At 28.0% G+C, this 24368-nt stretch overlaps 1 protein-coding gene across 1 annotated transcript in view; it reads left to right on the top strand.

The window, feature by feature from the left end:
- Positions 1-1027: 1027 nt before the first annotated feature.
- LOC109596286 (neurotrimin-like) overlaps positions 1028-24368 on the top strand; it is a 65438-nt gene continuing 42097 nt past the window's right edge. The window contains exon 1 of the mRNA XM_020011799.2: positions 1028-1135. Coding sequence (XP_019867358.1) covers positions 1054-1135 — 82 coding nt within the window. The 5' untranslated portion in view covers positions 1028-1053. The remainder of the gene's footprint in view (positions 1136-24368) is intronic.

The raw sequence follows: 24368 nt of genomic DNA, 5'->3' as shown, positions 1-24368 counted from the left end.
AGAAAAGTTTAATTTAGTTCACACAAGACTTATCTTATTGGAAATAATAATAATTGAATAATAATTAGTGAACATTATTCAACTTTAACTTTGTACAAGTACTAAAGAAAAAATCGAAATATATTTATCTAATTTCATGTAAATTTCGAGATATTTATTATTGATGTTTAAGAAGCATAGTAAAATAATTTTAAAATTACCAAATATGAAATTTGACAAAATATTATTAATGCCGACAACAGATAATTATTTTGAGGATTAGTACATTTTAGCAACTTTATAATAAATTCCACAACAGTTTTTATTTGAAATAAAAATACAGTACACTTATCTGGAAGATGTCCTGAATTTCATCCCCATTATACAGTCCTGAATTATTACTTGTCACATTTCTTTCACCCTTGTTATGCAATTTTGTTTACTTATTTGATAATACCCCATTAATTATCTCGTTTTCCGTTCAAATGGTAATCACAAATGTGACTGACTTCCTTATTCATTGCAGACAACCCTACAAATTACTAATAAATTATTTGCGTTGAACTTCTAACATTGTTGTCACGCAGTCGAAATTTGTTTCGTAGTAAGTTGCATGTAAAATCACAATCTGAGAATTGTAATATATCACGGGTAACGGTATGAAAATTGTATGACACAAGGCAATATCAATTTCTTTACACTTTCACGGAATAAATAATTTTGATTAACATAAACACATTTTATTAACCAATTCTTCCACAATGTCCTGTTGAGTTTACGTTTCCGAGGTGGCAAGTCCCAATTTCCTACTCTCGAGTTAGGCACTGTAACAAAAAAAAAATATATTCGCCGTTAAACTTCGCGAGAGCTTTGAACTTGAAACTTTCCGAAGAGAATTAAATCCGTGCTTAAGAAATGACAGACCCAACATCCAAGTCAAAACAACAAGGGTAAATAATATTGGGGAACGCCTGCGCTGCCATACGACACACACGACGTGCTTTTAGCCGGCGTAACCGAACGGCCGTTCTTCAGTCGGTATGCGGATTCGGTTCGAGCCAGGCGCTCTTTTCCATGGCTAAGGAACGCGCGCTATCACGTCTCGTGCTACTCTCGACCGCGATTGGATTTCTGACCGTGTCAGCTGATTACTTAGGTACGAATTTTTCATTTTAATAACCATTATTTTAATCAGGCGGTTTCGCACAAGTGAAATAAATAAATAAAAAAATTATTATTATTTATTGATTGACCACTTAAAACTATTATTAAACAAATTATTTTAAAAGCGCATCCACCAAAATTCCTCTTTACATACAAGATTATGAAAGCACATTGTGGCGTGTCCACAAAATATGGTTCCACTTTTATCATATTTTAAGTAATTATTATTATAATTATATTTTTAATGCGAATATTAAATGAGACAACTAAGAAGTTGTCAATTTCAATACCAGGAAAAACTTATATGCATGTATTTCATTCCAAAACTATTCTAATTAGTATAGTAATAAAAATAATACCATTATCAACATGGATCAGTTCATTCCAAAGATTGTCTAATTAAGATTTTATGTAAATGCTAAATTGTCAATATTTAATAATAATGAAATTAAAAAAATAAGTAATACCTACAGCATAGTTATAAGTTTAATATTAATATCATAATATGTAAAGAAATAAATAATATTTTAAAACAAATCTTTTTATTGCAAATATTAAATGGAACAACTAAAGATAATATAAATTTCCGCATCCATCAAAATTTTAATTCAAATAAAATATATATATATATATATATATATATATATAAATTACATTCCATATTACATAAAAAGTTGGGTGGGGTTGGGGTGCCCTCACCAAAATTATAATTGAATATACTCGCCTTCACCAAACAGAATATCGGGAAATCTAGGAAACAATCATTTATAAATATATTTAATTTCAAAAATATTTAGTAGTAGTAGTTACTACTACAAATTGTGGCCATATATCACTTCTCTCAATACATCAACTAAATAGAGTTTTTATGTTTGTGTAACTTATAAATAAATTATATATATGAGATAGTAAGGTCATAATAAAACGTAAAAAAATAATAGACGAGAAAACATATGTTTGATATGTATTACGTCTCATCTTTATATTATATTAAGAAAAAATGAAAACCGTTTTAAGCCAATCTATTAATATACTTAAAACATGTTCATTATATGTTAAGGAGACAAATATAAAATATATATTGCGCATTCACCAAAATTAAGTAAATATGCGCCTTCACCAAAATTAAAATTATAAATGCTTTCAAACGTATCCATTAAAATTTGCATATATTTCAGTATACAACTCACTTAAGAAATTACCTAATTAGATTATGTTTATTTAATCAATGAATTGTCAGTAAATATTAATAGTGAAATAAAAAAATTTTTAACATAATATTTTCATGAAATGTATTATAAATATTAAATGAGACAGCAAACGAAAAGTATTTACAAATATTTCATTACAAATAGGGTTTTTATGATTATTTAAATACTGAAGCAGTTACTAATAATAACTGTATTAATAATATATGTACAGAATAGTTATAATCCTATAATATGTAAAAATGTCATATGAAAAAATATATTTGATACGAAATATATTTCATATTACTTAACATGTTATGATATGCATTTGCTGCATATATCAAAATTTTACATATATTATTATTATTAGGAATACTGAATTTCACTACCTAGTATATAAGTGATTCTAATGTCCGACCGTTTTTTGTTTTCAAATTACAGGATGTTTTTGCACTTCCCTATTTATTTCCACAACCCATTGAAATTATAAATAAAAAACTTCTGTAACTTGAAAATAAAAAGTGATCGATTAAAATATAGCACCTCTTTTAATTATTTTTTGATTTTCTACCATTTGATGCACTACACATTGTAGTTTGTTCTTTGTCATTTCTGTGTATGGGATAGTTTATAAAAATGCAAAATAAAGTAAAAACATGTTTGATATGAAACAGGTTTTATATTACATATCAAGTTATCAAAGAAATATTAAAATTGTGTAATAATATTTTTAGAATATTCATATCATATCAAGTTAATTAGGGGTTTTGAGCAGTACGTTTCGTAATACGAGAAAATATCTCTAATGTTCGGGTTATTAATCTTCATAATATATTATTTTCAATTGATTTTATTTAAATAAAATATGTAATTGTAGCATTAGCACTGTCACATATAAATTATTAATCATCCTTATTAATTTGTTATAATAATACATTATTTATGAATGTAACTCTCATGTACGTATAATTTTATAAAGGGTAATGAGAAACTATATATCTAATATTATGTATATTATCATTATCATTATCATTTAATTATTCAAAATCCAAATATGTATTTTAGATATAATTTTAGATGGATTCTATACATTTATTGAGTTTATTTAAAAATATCATAAACTGTACCGTAATGTTGTTTTATTGTATAATAATGTAATTTTCTCTGATGACTCGCTAATCCGATTAACTTTTAATAATAACTTTTCTGGATTAACATGAGAAGTAATTTGTTTGGCACAGTTTTAAGCTTGCAGTCAACAATAGATACAAAACACAATATGTATATAATGTTTAATAGTATTTAAATTATGAAATTAATTAAATTGTTACGCTTTTAATAAATATTGTTTTGTTTTCGTAATTCATTTAATAGAAAATATGGTAATATAATTTTTATTTGACGCTCTTCAAAGTAATAGCAGAAGATATTACTCAAAATTTAAAACCATTGTATATTTAAAATTTTAATTCGGAACAAATCTAACAGAACAGTACTATCATAATACGTAATACTATTATAATTCAACTTTGTTGATATTAAATATTGTTAAGTTAAGTTTACTCCTGAATAAAATAAACTACGAGGCGGACTTTACATCTCTCCAAACACTATATTAGCTTGATGCAAAGATAATCTTGGTTTTTAAACCACAACTTAATCATCTTTATTGATCGAAATAAAAATCTTTCGAATCAACACATTTTGATAACGACAAATAAGCTTATTAATGCCGGTATCGTAGAAATCCGATAAACATATGTTGTTTTTCAACTTTTATTTCTTGCTTTACTTAATTAACATTTTTATTTTGCTTTGTTTATTTACATTTTCGTGTAGCTCACAACTCTCATACTTTTTCGATAAATTGAATGCTTGAACATATTTTCCTTATTCAACAACTATTCAAGTCATGAAATTTAATATCATATGCAATAATAATAATGAACGGTCTTGATTGTTTGGATGCACTGTAACTATTTGAAAGCTAGAAAGAGCTAAAGACAAAAATTATACTTACTCTAAAATTCAGAGGAATTTGAAATAATCAAACAATAAATGTAAATTCAAGAAGGTAACATTGATACAAAATATTTAGCAAGTCCAAAAAATGTTTATTATTTTTATTGCCTTTTGATTTTTTTAACTTGAAAAATTTGCTAGTATGATTTAGTTTTAGTTTTGATACAAAAATTATTTAAACTAGAAAATAAAATAATACATTTACAATAACTGTACCATAATGAAATCAGACCTGCATAAATTTTATGCAAATAATCAGAGTTTTGCGGAATTTAAATCCAATTATGTCGAGTGTGAATATATACATATATGTCATGTGTGTACGTAATTTATGTTGAATTGTAACAAAAAAAAATAAATATATTTTGAAGTTTTAATTTCACAACAATTTCTACCGAAATTTGGGCCTCTCAAGACAAAGGTGGGTCTTTCTACGATTCTTAGTTCAGTACAGACAAGGGTAAGGGTTTTAATCTAGAAAAATATTTTTAAAAGTCCGTGCCTCGATTTAATATATTTTAAAAGCGTTTCACTAAACCCGGTAAAAAAATTGTATCGTCTATTCAGCTTAAGCACTTTGAAAGTATATTTGTAGTAAAAACAGTAAAGTTATAAAAATTTTATATCCACTTAAAGCGCTACATGCAACATTAAAAACAATGTGTTCAAGACTCCGTATAAATTTTATAAAATCGTTTTTTAAACTCATTATATCACGTCGATGGATTAATTTAATTATAACATCAATTGGATCAACTTAATTAAATGTGACATAAAATTGTAAAAACCTCTAAAAGAGGCATACTGAAAATTTTTGACAATGTTCATTTTTAACGAAAATGCTACCGTTAATTATTACGCTGTTTGAAACTAAAATTTGTAAATTCTAAACGAGTGTTTTACCCTCTAAAATTAAATTTCAGTTGGGTGTGAGTATATAATTATAACTACATGCATTTACAGAAAATTTTATTTTCTATTATTCGCATCTCGAATGAAAAAATATTCCGTTAATTAAACACATAACAAGTTTATTAACTATAACAAATTAATCTATCACTTCCATAATTACCATCAAAGTCAATTCATTATGTATCATGAAATTCGATTCAACATAAAGTGAGTAGATTTTTGTTTGCATATTGTGTTTGAAATATAAAATCCATCAACTGATAATTAAATTGACCCTATAAACTCGTGTTAGTGGTAAAAAGTTTATTATGTTTATGATTATTTATTTCGAGTTCTTTATTACGGGAAATATATTTATTCTAATTAAAATTCTTAAAATAGCATTTCCAATACTCAGAAAATAAATATTTTAATTAACAAATCGAGTAAACGAGACGACACACACACGAGAGCAAATTGAGAGAGATTAACTAAATACTGAATTTGAATTTGACGGTGAAAACGTAAAGAGTTAATTAACTTACCTAATAAATGTGAGTAAACATAATTAGTACCTGTAAGCTGGAGAGTTTACAATTTTTAGAACATTAATATTGACAATTATTTTTAATTAAAACATCTTGATTGTGTTTCGGTTGCGCATTTCGAAGCGAAGATAAGAATAACGGAATCCAAAATTACTAGTGCTTAATCCTATTTTTATAGCCGAACGAAGAATGTTTACATTTTTATTATAGAAAATTCGAGTCTTGCGTGTTTTATTATGCAGCAAACAAAAATGGGTGGAATAAATGGCAATCTCACCTACATGAATGGAAAAAAATTCGGTCAAAGGTTGAAGCTTTGGGTAATTTTTACGCAAATTTATTATTCATTTGCGATAATTTGCAAATAATCCGGGTCATTATTTATTTATGATAATTTTAAATTGTCGTTTTCGATGTTTTTGAATATATTCTGAAATAAAGAATAACAATTTGCATATTTATGTTTCATTAATAAACTGTTAATTAAAGAAAGACTAATTTATTATCTTTTCTCAGTTTATTTTATTAATAATAATGTTAACAAATTAAATTTCATTAAATATAAAATTTAAAATAAAATTGTCAGTTATTTAAAAAATGAGAAAAATGATTGACGTTATTTGCTAATACGTGACAGATCAAAGTTCAAATATAAAAATGCATATGAATAAAAACAATATTTTATGTATTTCATTTATCAAAAAAATGTGTACATGGCAGCTTTAATACTTAAAATTCGATGTAGGGTTGTCGTCGGTTTTAAGCTGCATATTTCAATATAATTTTGAATTGAACATATAACAGGTATTAACAATTTACGTTCGAATAATTTGGTTTGTCACATACTTTTTTTAATCGTTTATTAAAAAATATGATTAAATAAAATGTTGGATTTAATTTTATTTCAATATATTAATTAATTTTTATTTTCAATATATACTCAATGACAAAGAAATTGCACATCAAGAAAGAAGTTTAACATTGTTTTGGTAAAACATAGATATTATAATAAGGAGTAAACGATTAAAATTTGGAAACAAAATATCAAAGATTTTAGATTTTTTTAATAATTTTGTTAATAATATGTTTGTACATCGAGGTTAACAACTGGATACTATTTCACATACCAATGTAGTCGTTCTCAATGGTACTATAGGCTTTGTCTTCGGTGCTCAGCAATCAGATATTACAAAACAAATAACAAAATTTATTTGAATTGTGGTAAAAATAAATTTACATAAGATACCTATACAAAACATTACCAAATTTTAATTGTTTAATTTTTGCTATAACATCTATGATTTACCAGAATAATATTAAATTTGAACACCCCCTTCTTGGTGTTGCATTTTCTTCGGTAAGTATATTTTATGGAGTATTCTAAAATCAGTGATTTTCTCCGGATCCATAAATACCGAAGATAAATTATGATGACGTGCTCGAGATTCTTTATTTATTGGGGGTTCTTTAATTTAATTTAATTGTCAAATGGTTGCCGAGACGACATTAAAGAGGTATACCTATTTTAAACACGTAGAAGAATAAATATTGTTATTTTAGAAACGTGGACAAGGAATGGCAAAAAAGTTAATATCGCATATTTGGTTTGCTTTGGTACCGGGTACTCATCGACTTGCATAATCCTACGTCATCACAGGGCAACAGGAATTACAATTCTAAACCAGGACCACCACAATATGTAATATAACTCTTAAACAAAAATTATATATAATCGAAAAATTATGAAAGGAGGTTTTTCATGTAAATTTTTCTGTATCCATAACATGAAAGCAGTTCAGTGTAGGTTAGGTGAAAGCCTACAGGAATATAAAATATCGTTAGAACGAGAATTGAAAGAAAATAAAATATTGGTGCGGAAAATACGACTTTATTTAAATTCGACTACATTCTATCAATAATATTTTATCTGTAATCAAAATATGCCCTTCGTTCAATGGATATTTCTTATAAATACGGGGTGGCAATAGTCAATATGCAATAAATTGAAAAATATGTCAATTTTTTGCAGAGTAGGATATGATACAGGGGATCAAATGTACTAAATATTCATAAAACGTCAGAACAGGGAACCACCTCATTCGAAACTATTATATCAGATATTGGATTGGGGTTGGAACACTCAACTTGAAAGGAAGACCCTCATTCATAACGTTGCGGTTTTATCGCCTAGTTACCCTGATCTAATTGGCATTTTACTAGGGATTGGGTTAACAAGATAACAATTTCCTATTTTTTCTGGTGAATTTACTGTAGCACCTCACTGTCAATTTAACAGAGAAAAATGTTAATATTTCTCGGGGGAAGACCCTTAAATTATTTCGCCGGCTAAAACGTTACGAAATGTTTTTATAACGAGTGGGGATATCAAATAAATGCAAGTCAGTAAACAAGTTGTAGGCTATTAAGGAGATTACTTTTTCAGACAAGGAGGAACACCAAAATAAAAAAAAAATGTGAAACACCACGCTAAAAGGAATGGGAGCTGGTATTTTCGCATTGAACTGATTTCATTTTAATGGTTTTAATTTCGATCGTGTGTGGAATTTTAACACGAATTTTATTGAATCATTTACGTTTCCAGCACAGTTTTAATTACGTAAAAATATTTAATTAATTTAATGTAAAAACGTTTATATTTCATTTAGGTTTAGAAGGAAAATATGTCAACGTTTATCGTTACTTTATCACGAGTGCATTTAAATTACGTGCAAACAAAAGTTGTTTATTCGTTCCCCAAAGATGTTGCCGTAGATTATTTAAAATAATCACCTGAAAGGAATTGTCAGCGTTCGTTTTCTTTTTTTCAACACGATTGTTCATTTAGGGAATCGAACTTTCGCCTAACGAGAAAAGCAATCAACAGTTTAAGCCAGTGGTTTTCAAATTGAAGTGCAAATGAATCGTCGGTTTCTAAAAATTCGGCAAGAATTCAAAAGCCACAGTGGCATTTGAAAAAACTTTGTCACTAAATTTCGTTCGTTTTCTCTGGTTTTCCCTGAATATTCATTCATCACCGTCGCAGGACAATTACATGTTTCGCAGGCAATGCAATGATGTATTTTAGGAAAATGTTCACCAATTCATCCATTAACGAACCGAGACGAGGTGTTTGATAATCGGTTGTATTAAAATCAGTTTTCATTAAACTATTTATAATGAACTTCATAATGATGCAATATGAATCTTAGCTTGTTTAGTGCCCTGATTTATGGACCTGGCGCATTGTTATGCTGCATAAAGAGTTTTTAGTGGATTAATGCCCGAATTTTAAACCGAAATTTTCCTAATTAGCGCCAGACTAAAAATTACCAGCAGCCACAATGAAATGAATCAGACGTTTTTGCTAAATTAATTTCTAGTTAAAATTTGATATATCTTTGTTTAATCTGAAATTAAAAAGGTCAGATAAATATGTTCAAAGTTACATGGCACATTTATAATACAAATATTTTATTATTCTCTCATTTTAATTTACTATTTACACTTTGATAATTAAATTAGAATTATTTATTGTGTTAAAATCAAGCTATATTTAAAATAAATTTGTTGGTGATTTCCGTAATACACTTTATGTAAATTACTCTATAAGAACTTGATTTAGTTGTTAATTCATAAACTTATATTATCGCTCCTTACGACATTTTGTCATATTAAAGAACTTCTTAGAAAAGTAATTTTCCGGTCTGAACAAAATATTATTTTACGAAGCTCAAAAGTTATAAAGCAGCAGCAGCAGGATAGATTTCATTAATAGCTGAATAAAATTTAACTAACCAACTTAATATTTCAAATTACATAAAGGCGTTTAACTCGCCTCATGTAAAATCATAAAATGCCGTGAGTTTTACAATGGACTTTATTGAATAATTTAATTTATAGTGTAATACTAGTAAACTCTACCTGTACACGCAAGTAAAATTGTTTTATAGCTTAATTTTATTTTATGCCGACAATAAACTAATAAAAAGTTGCGGTTTATTTTTGAACATATTTGATTTTATTCGTTTATTTAAAACTAAACGATGTTTGCCAACACAAATGGCACATATGGTACGTTATACCATATAATAAATTCACAATTTTTCCTCAATTTAATTAAAGTAACATTTAAAAAAATATAATGTTATTTGTAAGATGTCGGTCCAACTAATATTGAAAACGAATTATATTCTTCTGTGGGGGAGTCTGCTGCTTCCTTTACAACAATAAAATGTTGGGTGGCAGAGTTTGGTCATGGCCGTACGAGCAGAGATGAACAGCACAATGAAAGAACAGATCTGTTGACCATACCACCATTAATATTTAAGAAAATCCATAAGTGTACTACATCGCATATTTTTCAAAAATTTAGACATGAAATTATTGTGATAGAAGTAGGTTTTTGCTGATAATTTAACAAAAACTGCGTAATGGGGATGTTTCAACGAAGTTTTTTGCCGAAAATAAGACGAAAGAGTAGTCAAAACAATGGACTAACAGATTCTAAAGAAGGAGGAAACAGTTCCGACTGTTGGAAAAGTATTAGCATCAGTTTTTTTTGGGATACGTATGGGTACATTTTTATTGGAAAGGAAAAGCGTATCGGTTCGTTTTTATTGGAAAGGAAAAACCATAAACGCGGGTATTATATGAATTTATTGCTCTCTCCGATTAATGAAATTAAGAAAGACATGACAATGACAATGTTCAGGTCACACATTCGTTATTGCAGAGGCCAAAATCAATAAACTAAAAGTCGAATTGCTTCCTTATGCAAACCACTTTTAATTTTTTTAGATCGGGAGATTTTCAATTTATAAAAGTGTATTAAGGATAAGTTAGTACATGAATCTGCGGTAAATTCATCAAATTTTCGTAGTAGACGAAGCAGAATGTAAACGATTCGAATCAGATCATTGAAAGGATTATAGAGATATCGCGGCAATAAAGCAAAAGAACGTGCTCGAAAGTATGTTTATAAAAATGGGGATTTTATTGGGATATATTTGTTTTATGTTTTAATGCATAAGTTGATCGTGGGCATTACGTGAGTTCGGGCCGGGACGTGAACATTTACAAATTTAGTTTGGCGGAGTTCAGGGGTCAGCATCACGTTCCAGGTCCACTGGTGGGTATCCGACGATGTGGGAGATGATTGGATCACTTTTATGAGTTCCCGAGGGATAAACAACACATTTACCGACGAGAAAATACAAGCTAAGCGAGAAATGGCCCGACAGAGTGGCTGGATCACCGACCAACTGCATCTGCACTTAGCATGGAATTACGTAGCAATGCAACGTCTAACACTTTCACTTCCGAGACACTTAAAAACAACAACGAAACTATTACACGGTGGCCACTTCTACTCGAATTGCTGTATGAATTTTTATTAAAATTTCCGTTATGCATACAATGGTTTTTTAAATTGTTGCTGTAAACAAGGCGTAATGTGACAATTTAAAGAGATTTCCACGTGCAACCACAAATGGCGACGACAAAATTTTATTTTCGCCGTCTCAAACATTTCACGTCGTATTATTTTCAATTTATTACTAAATCATATCATAAAACTAAATTATAAGTATTTATACAAGGTGATTGACCTTATTCACAAGTTTATAGATCACTAAGGTATGTAAGAAATTTTTATTGCAGCCATACTGCCACTGGTACTTCCCATTCAAGCGGAACTGTCATTTATTTTATCTTTGTTTTCGAAATATTAACACACATTTTCATACATAAAATAACTAAAGTGTATTGGTATTTTCGCTTCCTTTTTGTAAATTTTAAATGCAATAATTTTTTTATTTCAAATGGAACCACCTTAAAATATTTATTCTCTATTGATATATTGTAGCATACCATTACACTTAATGGGTGAGCCTTGTATCTATAAAATTATTATCAAAGATTAACTATAATTCCGTCTATAAGTCTTGTTTTTGTTTTGTGCTTAGTTGTTTCAGTATAAAATAAATCTAATTATCCATTGGTGACTGTGATATTTTTATTTCATTTTATTATTACTATTATTATTTTATTTTATTTATTAGTTGAGAAATGAAAATTTGTGTATTCTAAGTTTCCGACCAGAGGTTTCAAAATCTAATAAGAAAATGTTCAAAAATTAGAGCTATCACCCTTTTTTAAAAATCTGTCAGCATTTGTTGATGTATACTAAGTGTATCAGAAATCAGATCAAAATATTTAATAGTGTACTTTGTTAGGTTACTAACTTTTTTCTACTTTAAATACCAGTATGGAACTAATTATTTTAACCACAAATGTTAAAACCTGCATTAAGTCTAAAATGGGTTATTCTGTATATATATTATGAAATTTCCAATGTTTAAAAGAATTTATATTTCAGTTAATAAAATGTTTTCTGGTTACTTGTTTCAATATAACTTTATACCCAATGTTAACAATGTATTCTTATTTTTATTAATTTAATTGGCAATAGTATTCTTATTTCAAAATATTTATGAAAAATTGAATCGGTTAGGTGAAACGGTCTGTACATCTATTTTATTTAAATTGTAAATAAGTGCAAATATTTAATTCTTCAGTATTAAAGCTAAAAATTAATTATATTTTACGTCGATACACAGTAAGGTCGTAAAAAAACGTCTCTGATTTTGAATGGAACAAGATATGAACCTTGAGTAAAAACCATATAAAATGTTGATAATCGTACTAAATGTTGCTATAAAGATAACATGTGTCAAATTACTCAATATAATATGGGCCTTATAAAATATTTTTAATGAAAAGTGTGGCACCTCGTTTCAAAGGTATTTTTATTTTCTATTCAAACCCATTTTGCTGGTAAAAATCAGATGAATAATTACGGAGTTACAGGTTGTTAATTTAATGTGTTAGATAAATTTGAAAAAATTTTAAATATTTAAAAAAATTTAATTTACACAACAGAAGAGATTTTTAGAACCTCATTTGAATTGTTAATTCAGATTTTTACACAGTCATGTAATATACATATTATGAATATATTCAAATACCAAAATAAACTAATTTTAACTTTTAAAATTATTATTTTTCAAATATTATGTATTTCATTATAAAATATAATCATATATATAAAGTATACACATAAATATTCATTAGAAAAACAAATTCATATTTAAAAAATATTTACAAATTTAAAATAACCTAGTTCATTATTTGTATGTTTCAGTTAAATTAGTTAAATTTTAATATGCCACATAATAAATGATTGTGGCGAGGGTAAAAAGCTTTTATATAATAATAGCTTATATTTTAATTAAAACTTTGTAAATTTTAAGAGTTTAATATTTTAACATTATCTGTTTATCAGTGCAGCGAAATATTTTTGCCTTATTTGAAATGACACGAGAACGTCAAAACAGTATTTCCAGAGATTTATATTATTAAAATTTTCAGTATTTAAAATAATATTAAACTTTAATCAAACATATTTTCATACAAAGTTTATATTTTAACTTGTGTGCAATGTAAATTTGTCAGGAAGGGTGGAAATAATTTAAATAAAATCACGAATTATACATAATCCTCCAATAACTTTATGCTGTTATTTTATTAGATGTAAATATTTACCCATTTCTGAAAATATAATAATTTGCAATTCCAAATGAACCTAAATAAATTAATTCTTTCACTGATTAAATTTAAACCCATTCTTATAATAATAAATCAATGGAGGACTCCAACTGGCAGTTAAAGTCTGTAAAGTTGTCCTATTTATGGAAATGAACAAATTCAAGTAAGGTCATCTTGGCAACTATTGCACAAGTATTACACAAACTTTTGTTAAATGAATTTGTTATGAAATTGTTTTCAGTTTCTTTTCAAATTGCTTTATTGAACAATGCGAGTCGTTTTATATGTCAGTTTATTAGGTTTTTGTTATTCACGCCAGTAGTGTTAATGTTTGAAACAATTTACAATCATATATTTTTGGTAACTCTTATATTATGTTATCTGGAACATTTAACATGCAAATTATCTAAAAATTTCATGCTCAATAGATTCACTTGAACGACACTTAAAGAGAACGGGCATACTATTAGACGTGAACATTGCGAAGGAAATTGTTGCATGAATTTTTATTAAATTTTCCTTTATGTCCTCAATAGCATTTTAAACTGATATGCTAAACAAAATGGGCTTTTGTCGCGATTTTTTAAAAACACTAATAGTAAATATTCAATTATTGTCATTTTATCAACGCAACATAACTCTTTATTTTGTGCATCAATGGAATATGAATTCAAACAAATACCTTGCAACTTTTTCTATTCAAAATTCGTGATTGGTAGACTTGGATCCCCGGTTGTGTTCGTTTATCAGTTCAAACAAAGAAAAATTGAATTTTTGCGCAACGATATGGGCACAATTAAATAACATAAACATCAATATAAAACAAGATTTATCATGACATATGGCGTTTTGACCTGAAATATGAAATATATAGACTCATGGTGCACAATGGGTTTGATAGAATTTTAATATATGGCTGATTTATTTCATTCTGTTGTGGCAGTAAGCGTTGTTTCGTTCGTAAACACAATCACGCCTCCAAAATTGCTAATGAAATATCTGTGGAATAAACCGTGAAACGTGTCCATAAATATATATCAGCGCGTATGTATTATTTTCTTCATTTCTCTTGTTTCCAATGTATGGAAATATTGATTCGCTCTGCAAAAAAATACCAAAACAATTTCAATTGGTTGTATTCAAAACTGTCTGAAACGAAAGGAGAATATTTAATTTAACATTGAAAAACGCTCAGAAATGTCAATTTTAATTAATCAGTTCGTTTGGACACAAAATAAGCGACAGAAACGGAAACGTTAACGGTAGCATTTTTATATATTTCTTTTATTTTCGTTGCGGAATTCTTAATTTGCGTCATAAAATAATTTATGGTGGCTTATAGAAGATTGAGCGTAAATTCATGCAAATTTGAATAGTGCATTGTGGTGTATATCCTTGCATAGATTAAGATAATAGCACGAGAGCATACTTTCCTTCTGATTGAGGTGTTTAGGTTAAATTAGGGGATTATATTACTTTATTACACTGTGCGTTTAACTAGGAAGCCGATTAACTTTCATTGTTTCTCATTATTATCTGTTTCGGTCGTTTATTATTTCCTTTAATTCCAATCCTTGCCCTGGACATTTTTAAAATTGCGAGTTAAAATACTATTGTTAGTGTTTAATTAAAGGAAAATACGTTAAAACAGTCACTGATTATCCAGTGCTCGAAGTGTAACGTAAGTGGAAATGTGAATTGAATAATAAAACGGAGATAATTATTTAGAGTCAATGAGTACGAATTTTTGCAAACTCATTCAGTTCATTTCATTTTTTCGATATTTTCAAATAAAAATAAAAAAATTAAACGAACGTTTTCCACATTTTCGCCTTTTAGAATAAATTATAATGTACAACGTTTTGTGTAATTTTTTCCCACTTTTCATATTTCAAAAATATACTGAATTAAAAAAAAATGTGTACACCTAATTTGATAGAATTTAATTAACAGATAAACATATATTTTATCTTTGCTTCTTTAATATTTCCCCAAATATAATTTTCTTTCCATTCTAACATACATTTTAGATTTACTGTTCATTTTTAATGTTCTGAATTGATAAATATCCACATTTTCATCACATCTAATTTTTCTACATAATTAAAATATGTTTATTTGAAATTATCAAAATAAAATCAATTAATATGTTATAAATATGAGTTTAAATATTTATAAAGAAAGTATCATTTACAATTAATGTACCTAATAGAATTATTTTGAGTGACATCTTATGCCTTTTTTTAAATTACGTCTGACCGTTATTTTTTTGAGCATTTAATTAACACTCTCAAAGCTTCTAATTCAGAAATATTCATTGTTGCTTCAAATTCTTTATCAATCATCAACTATTTGATTTAAGATAAAATGCTTTCCTTAATTTTTGAATCAGAAAATGATGGAAATTTTCGACACAGGTGCTATCACTCTTTTTTATTTAGAGAATTAATGTTAACTGTTTCATTAAACCCAATTTAATATGAACCGTAAGTAACAAAATTTTGTTATAAATAATTAAATTTTAACGTAATATATTTTTTGTAACAGGTTCGAGCTTAGATTCAATTGTTTTTTACGTAGACTAATTATAGTGTCCTACACTATACCAATCACAAAAAAAGTAACAATACTACTGTGCCAAAAAAATCCCCGTAATTTTATTATAAAAAGAAAAATCTTATTTATTCTTCCAAATCTATTTCATCGCCTTCACCGTACTCCTCGTCAGAAGCAATACACTTAGTCCAACGTTTTTACAGTAGCACTCTAAATAGACATTCTCCGGAATGGCCTTGAACTTCTTCTTCGATTTGACTTTTATCTCCTCAATCGGCTCAAAACGATGTCGATTTTTTGATGAAAAATTCACGTAAAAAGGTGTTTCCGGTACTAATCGTGATTTGACGAGTCCCAAAACATCTTTGAAAATAGTATTGACTGATTCTTTTGATATACCAACATCATCATCATGTTATTGTTAATGGATAGTTTTCAAGCACTAATTCCTTAATTTGACTGACATGTTGATGTGGATGGTTGTCCGAGGAGCTCTTCTTCAACGCCTTGTCTCTCTTTCTTTGAACATTATATACCAATCAAATGTTGTTGTTTTTGATCGAGTTTGTCCCCGAAAGAGAACATTTTTGGAAGTTGTCTAGGAACCAATTTTTCAGTGTCGGAAAAATTAGTCGATTTTTTGGTCCACCCTAGTGGCCCAATAGCTGTTTATGAATAAAAAGACATAATATAATAGAGTATGTAAGGTAAATAAAAAAAATGTTTCTTTTGATAATAGATTTACATTTTCATTAAATCAAGAGGGAGTTAACAAATCTTTTTCAATGTTTGATATGTCACTACCACTTCAATTGGCAAATTAAAAAAAGGTTATTTATATAAATAAATAATGAAATATATATATATATATATATATATATATATATATATATATATATATATATATTCATGTTCAATTGGTTAATTATAAATAAAAATTGATTTCTCTAATAAGTTAGTGGAGTTAAATCCCTAGGGTGTAGATAAAAATATTTATTCAGGGCTGCTTTTACTAATTTAGTTACATCAAAAAAAAAAAATGCTAAATTTTCTCAAAATAAGTAATGAAATATTTTAAAAGTACCGTTATTTGGTAAATTAAAAATTAAAATTGACGTTTTTTAAGGATAACTCCTATTAATAATATTTTGCTACCCAGTACATACATACACTCGTATAAACTATTCTAACACCGATTTCAATTTGCTTAGTGTGTTTAAGTAAAGTTTCAGTAAACCATTTGGCTGGTATAATTACGCGAACTTTTCCTATGCTCTAGTTAAAGTAAACTACTCAGTAATTTTCAAAGAATCATTTAAACTGCCGGGTAAGTTTGCCATTTTTAATTAGAATGGTACCAAATTTAAGGAAACCATTCATTTCCACAATGCATAGTTTCTAAATACGACGCGCAATATAACTTTGATTATTTAAAGCGGTGAGATGTTCAGGAACTTTATAACAAATCCCGGAAAATTTAAATAACCACTGTGTTTAACTTAGACTGTGCATGCTCGTGGCGCACATAAATTAAAACGAGTCCCATTTGATTGTTGGTTTAAAAATATCAATAGAGACAACATTTATTTTACCGAGGTATTTTGTCCGGACAATGTGGGTAGTTAGTTTACCCCGTGTGTTCTAAATAGGCGGCGCGGTTGCGTCGAATCGTTATACATGGAGAAATTGTGCCTCATAGTAAAGCACCATAATGGTATCAGGTACTTAAATAAAATTACGTTTTAAATACCTCATGTATATTACAATTAAACGGAGTAGTCACATACATCGTCTGCTTAAGCTGCGCGTTACCGTTACAACGATAATAATGGCTACCCACTTTATAATATTCTAAATTTAGTAATCATGCATTTCATTTATAAACTATTATATATATCGGGTTTTATTTTATGTGGCTTTATTATTGTTTTCATTTTTAATTAGTATCTAAAAGTTCATAAAATTTTTATCTGATTTCCTGAAGGACTTACATTACATTTTTTTTATAAATTTACTTCTTATGTAATAGAGTGTTTGGTTAAAAATTGTAGAATACGTTGTGAAACATTCTGTATATCGTATTCACTTTTATGCGAATTAATTATTTTTTTCTTTCTTAATAAATGTCTAAAAATGAATAAAAATGAAACAAAAAGTACCAAAGTACACTTGGATGTAACAGAAACATAATATATTGTAAAATGTTTTTTAGTGAAAAACGGACTCTGTTTTCAATTTGTTTATTGAAACAAAAATTAATTTTCCTGGTAAATCACTCATTGGTGCTTAAAATATGTATATTTTTTTCAGTTCTACTAATCCAGCCAGTTTTTAATAGAAAAATGACCAATGTTATCAAAATAAATAAAGAAATTTCTTAAATGTACCAATAGTTGGTAAAATACAAAGAAAAAATGTTTATAAGTTACTAGTGTCTAGCTTCTAAAGACCATCTTAGAAACCTAAAAGTATTCTTTAAGTGATACTTTTATTAATATGGAAAAATCCCACAAAACAAAATATATATTATATATATCGAATTTAGTTTAATGCGGATTAATTATAGTTTTTATTTTTAAATAACATTTAAAAGACAATAAAATTTAAACAAAGATAGTGTCATTTGGATGTGATGTAAAATTTTGTTTATCCGAAAATCGATTTTTGTTTTCAATTTGTTCCTTGAAATTAATTTAAAGCAAATTTCCACAACAATGCAACCCGGTTAAAGCGAAATTGGGGCAAGTTGAAATATAACGTAATTCAAATTATGGAGTCTTCCTGTTTACGGCACGAACTATTGCCACAGTACTTCGTATTTATTTCTCCCGACAGATTTTTAAAATGTTAAGCGTTCGCTGGTTTCTGACAAACAAAAACTTTCATATTATTTATTTACCTCTGCAATATCACTCTTGGGATTTGTCCCAGAATTTATTGTCATTACTTTACGAAATATTAGAATTATTAATGAAAAAAGTTTAAAAATAAACAACCATTCTAAAGAATATATTTACATCCGCACAATTCTGGGGTTGACTTGCGAATCAAAATTTTGATACCATTTGATTTAAGATCAAAATTAATAAAATGACGATGATAAATTCGATTTTAATTCTTCGACAGCACTAACAGTTTGTTATGTAAATCAAGTTCTTAAAAGTTAAACAAAATAAAAAATATATTTTTAAAGAGGACCAAAACTTTAATATTTAATTCTAAACTTCTCACAATAATAAATCAAAATTAAAATGAAATAGACGTGTAATTAATTCGTCAATGGAACATTATATTTCGTCTTAACGATAATACAATTGAAAATAAAAACACTCGCTAACATTGCTAAATGATAAACAAAGTGCCCACTTCCATCACAATATTACGCAAAGTTTTAATTACTAGTCAGTCTATCGGATTAACGATAAATCGATGCAATACTCTTATTCCAGGTATGTTATCAGTACTCAATCGGATCTGCTTTTCTAAATCAATCGGTTTTGTTTTTGATCCTAAAATGCGAGGATTTTAGAAACTAATTGAAAGGCGCTGTCTCTCGATAAAAAATGATAAGCCGATATGACGAACCGAATTTTAGTTTGAATATTAGTGGTTGGGTCAATGCGCATATTAATGTCAGTTAATCATCATTTTCTATTTCCTATTTTAATTTTAATTATAAATTTTCCTATTTAATGCTATAATACTGAAATTTATGATTTTCACAGCTCATACATATTTAATATCTACATTAAAACTCTAAAATATAGGTTAGATGCACTAAAAACATGCGGAAGGAATAAGGCTAAAATATCAAGCAGCATATAATGCATAATCTCAGATTAAATAAATTAAAGCCTCATCATTCCCTGGCCATAGAATGTTTAAGCCAGGCCAAGCAGTCAGAATGTGGAACACTCTACCGGTAATAAGTACATGCTAAATCTCATTGTAGTTCAAACCAAATGTGCTTTTGCACTATGTTATTTTAATAAAGTTAAATACTTCAATATGATGCACTGCAGAAGTTACAGGTAATATTAACCACATAAGTTAAGAGATACATTGCAATTTCTTTATTGAATCTTGATGTCTTTTTGGTGCTACAACTTTTATATATGGTAGATAATATTTTACACTCTGGAAATGCGATCGAAAATTCAAGTTTCAGATAGCTAATAATTCTCATAACTAATTGGGTACACCGTACATTACAAAGCAATGGAACCACATAGACATCAAACGTCTGCAGACGAATACGTACGTTCCTTCTTCGTTCTATTGAAAATGTGAAGGAAATGCAGTTTGTTATCGTAATTTGTAGGTGCTTGAACGCTTTGATGTGTACATAACTTTCCCAGTTATAGCTATATTCACTGATTTCGCAATTAAAGGGAGCCACTGGAGGATTTTTCAGTCTGATTCTTTCAAGAATTGTGCTATAATTTGTTTGCAGACGAGACACAAATAAATTTGATACTTGACATAAATCACCATAATGAAAAGAAGTAAAGTAATACAGGAAAATGATTCCATTCAAAATGAGATAATTGTGACTTTCATAAACCCTCGTTCATAATAAAGGAATAATCGATCATAATCTTTAAAATGTGTCGTATGGCGTAAATCCTGCATTCACTGTGCATTAATCTTTGTAGCTGGGATCGTTAGCCACCAAGTTCCAAGTATCAATTTCCGTGCTCAGTGAGAAATTAGAGAAAATTATCCGTAAAATATTCCGACGTATTAGTTTTACGATAATAGAATGTAAACCATCTGTTTGGTAAACTATTTGCTTTTGCCAGCTTAGCATAAAACGTTCCGGTATCCTAAAATTTAACAAGGATTACGCGCCTAATAAAATCCACATTACACAGCTTGTTAGAGACCGTAACCTCACATTAGAAGGCATTGCGGTGGTTTATTATCTGACCAACTTTATGGGCACTTTTATTTGGTATTATAAAGACATATTTTACAACCCTTTGGCGCGGCGACACTAAAAGCGATTCTATTAAACCTGGACCGTGATGGTTTCACACAAGAAACACATTTGTTGAATTTGCGATTCTCTCATGACCCACAACGATAAAAATAACGTTTCACGTATTTAGCAATGTCTTAATTCAAGTTTATTGTTAATGGGATTTGAAATAAAATTACCATTACGTTAAAGGAACATAAAGGTATCACTATTATATATGCATTTTATAAATATTATAATCATTTATTAGGATTTTTAAGATCAATAGTAAGTAACATTAGCACCTATAAAGATGTACTACGGTACATCGTTATATATTTTATTAGATACAGCAGGAACTACGTCAGTTAAGAGTCTGAATATAAACTCAGTTTATTAAACTTTTTCATGGAATCTACTCATTTTTTAAGAGTAGGTTTTGAACACGATTATTGGAGAAAGTGGTCTGATATTTTCTCTCATCTCAAGAAACGTTGCAAGGTTTAAATTTTTGGAAATTTTCTTTAGATCAAACGCCGTTGAATGTTCCTTCTGTTTCTCCTTTTGCCTGAACATCTAAAGATCAATCACCTTATATTTGGATAACGGAGCTCTTCAATTTATCAAGCTATCTGATAACCCAAAGGTTACTTTGCAATATTAGTAATGCTTGATTTGAATCCTGTTTATGGTCACAAATTCAAGAAACGAATCATAGATATTTTTGAATAAGTTGTTGCTAGTAAGACATTAAGAACATTCAAAGCTTTCTTCGCTGAAATTCTTTTTGCTTTTAGTAACAACTTACGCATGTGAAAGTAGATTTTCATCCTGGTCTTGATGAAGAGGAAATACAGCAATCGAGTGAACGCTAAATCTTAATTAAAATTAAAACTGAGCAAAACTGCTCCGTAAATCGACAAAATTTACGTCAAAAAACTCATATATCACATTAATTATTATGTTTATTTCTCTTTCATATTTATTTTTTAAATAAGTACCTTATTTATTCTATAGTCAAATTTTTAAAGGGGTAAACGATTGTTTTGAAGGTCTAGCAGATAGAGTAATTTGGTTTATATATTATAAGAATGTAATATATTTTATAAATTAAAATATTAATCTTCAATTCATAGTTTAATGAAATTTATGAAGTGTGCATAAAAACAAAGTATGCAAATTAAATAAATAAAGTTGATAACATTTGCAGTCCAATACACAAAACCCTGTTTTGTTTAAGAAATTTAATATAAGACGTTTTATAGTTGCACATTTGCAATAATGTGCATCATTTGGTTTGTTTGTTATATGGCTGCATGCGATAAGAATAAAAATTTTATTATAAATGGAGTTTGTGTATGCTCCACTGTTACATGGTTCTAAATGATAACCACGATAAATACATGGCTTTGAAAGAAATTTTAGAGAAGTATGATGCGCTTAAGGAAAGATGTTCGCAAAACTATTCAGAAAACACTCATAAAACTGAAGTGATGCAGATTAAAAAAATCTAATTTCCTGCTGAATTATTTATGTCAGTTCTTGAATGTAACTTTATACGACTACATAAATATGTCTATGCAAGATGCAGAATACAACTTTTCGAAGTAACATTCAAATATTATAAATGTTATTTTACTTTGTAATTTATTTAGAAATTATAAGTTTTGATCACAGACATGGCTTTGATGTTTAATATAGTATTACTCAGAAATATTTATATTAATTGGCAAAAATAAGTAATTAAAATGTTTAACAACACCACATATGTTTGTAATATATGTATATTTCTGTAATTGCCATTAAACATTATTTACACTCAAAGTAACTACTGAGTTCAAGTTAGTTTTCGGTTTGAAACTATATAAAATGTTCTGGAGAGCATCTGACTCAACAATCTAAAATATACTTTAAATTATGAATATTATTTCACTAATGTTAAGCATTTTAAAAACTAATGTTGCTAAATTGTTTATTAACTTGAATTTAACAGCATATATAATAAAAGAAATACTTATTCTTAATATAATTACATACATAGAAGTAATTTTCAGATATTGTAAAAGTAATGTAATTTTATAATGTCTTTAGAAATCCCAACGTTTGATGTTTAATATTACATTTCAAAGGAACATTTTATATTAACAGAAAATTAAATTAGAAATCTGATAACTGTACCAGACTTGCACAAATACGGCAAAGACCTACGGTAAAATGTATGAATTCGAAACTTGAAACAAAAATTAAAATTATATAACAGTGTCATATATGTGTTTGTGATATAACAGTGAATGGTCGTCCACATGCAAAATTATTTGCACGCAAAATAATTCCGGCGTATGAACTAGTTTTCGGTGTGGAATTATTAAACGATTTAAATTAAAGTTCTCGAAACTTCCGAAACCGGGATTGTGTTCATTTGTTAATTCAATTAGTTAAATAAGGGATCCAACTTTTTCTCACTCTCCCTCTTTGCTTATTAAATCAAGCATTTCATTTTTTAGGAGGACAAAACACTTTGATACAAAAGTAAGTTAGTAATAATATTTGTTTCGGAACTGGCAAACTAATTTATTAAGGCTAAAATGTCTATTTTAACACTTTCTAATTGAACAATAGATATGAGACCGGCTAAATTAATAGGTGAGCAGGAGTAGTAATTAACTTCACGCAATTCGCTATGAAGTTAAAATGTATTCCAGAGATACTTCATGATAATAAATTCCAAGTATTCCATTTAACACATATATTAATAATATGCATTTAAACTTTATGTCACGGAAAGCGATAAATATTTCAGTGGTGCACTTCCAAACATTCGCCTGAAGTACCGTAGTAAACAAATAATAAGTTGAGATAAATCTTGTGTTCATTGGATATGTAAATTTTTTGTTCGTATATTAATTTAAAGTTTTAAATCCGCATCTAAATTACAAGTTGCTTGTTTCAAAAAGGAATTTCAATGACACACGTATTAAAGCGACGACGAACAACTAGTGCAAACAGGAACATAAAATAAAGAATGTTAATTGAAAGTATCGGCTACAGCAAGGATTTAACATTTGCGAAATACAGGCTGGCAAAATAGCTCCCAGGGCTACAAATACAGGGATCGTTAATGAGAAACTCAACGCAAGAGTTTACGATGACATAAAATTTGTTCTTGTTTACCTGTAGTTTGTTAAATAACCTAACGAACACTTTTTGTAAACGAACTAAAAGTAGCAGATGCTGTTAATTTCTGGACTGAGGCCTCACTACGTGCATATTCCCAAAGGTTCTTGACTATTAAAGTGACAGCGGATGTTTTTAAATGCTCTGGGACCTGAGCGTGGATTAAAAGTGATTTACCTACATGTATTGACATACATAAAAACTTAAAACTTTTAATTAACAATTTGTGGAATAATATTATCATAATAATAATATCGTAAACATTAGGTGCTGAAAAAA

This window comes from Aethina tumida, chromosome 3, assembly GCF_024364675.1.
Source record: "Aethina tumida isolate Nest 87 chromosome 3, icAetTumi1.1, whole genome shotgun sequence".
NCBI classification, from domain to species: domain Eukaryota; kingdom Metazoa; phylum Arthropoda; class Insecta; order Coleoptera; family Nitidulidae; genus Aethina; species Aethina tumida.
Note: the sequence above shows the minus strand (reverse complement) of the source record. Positions and strands in the feature narration are given on the sequence as shown.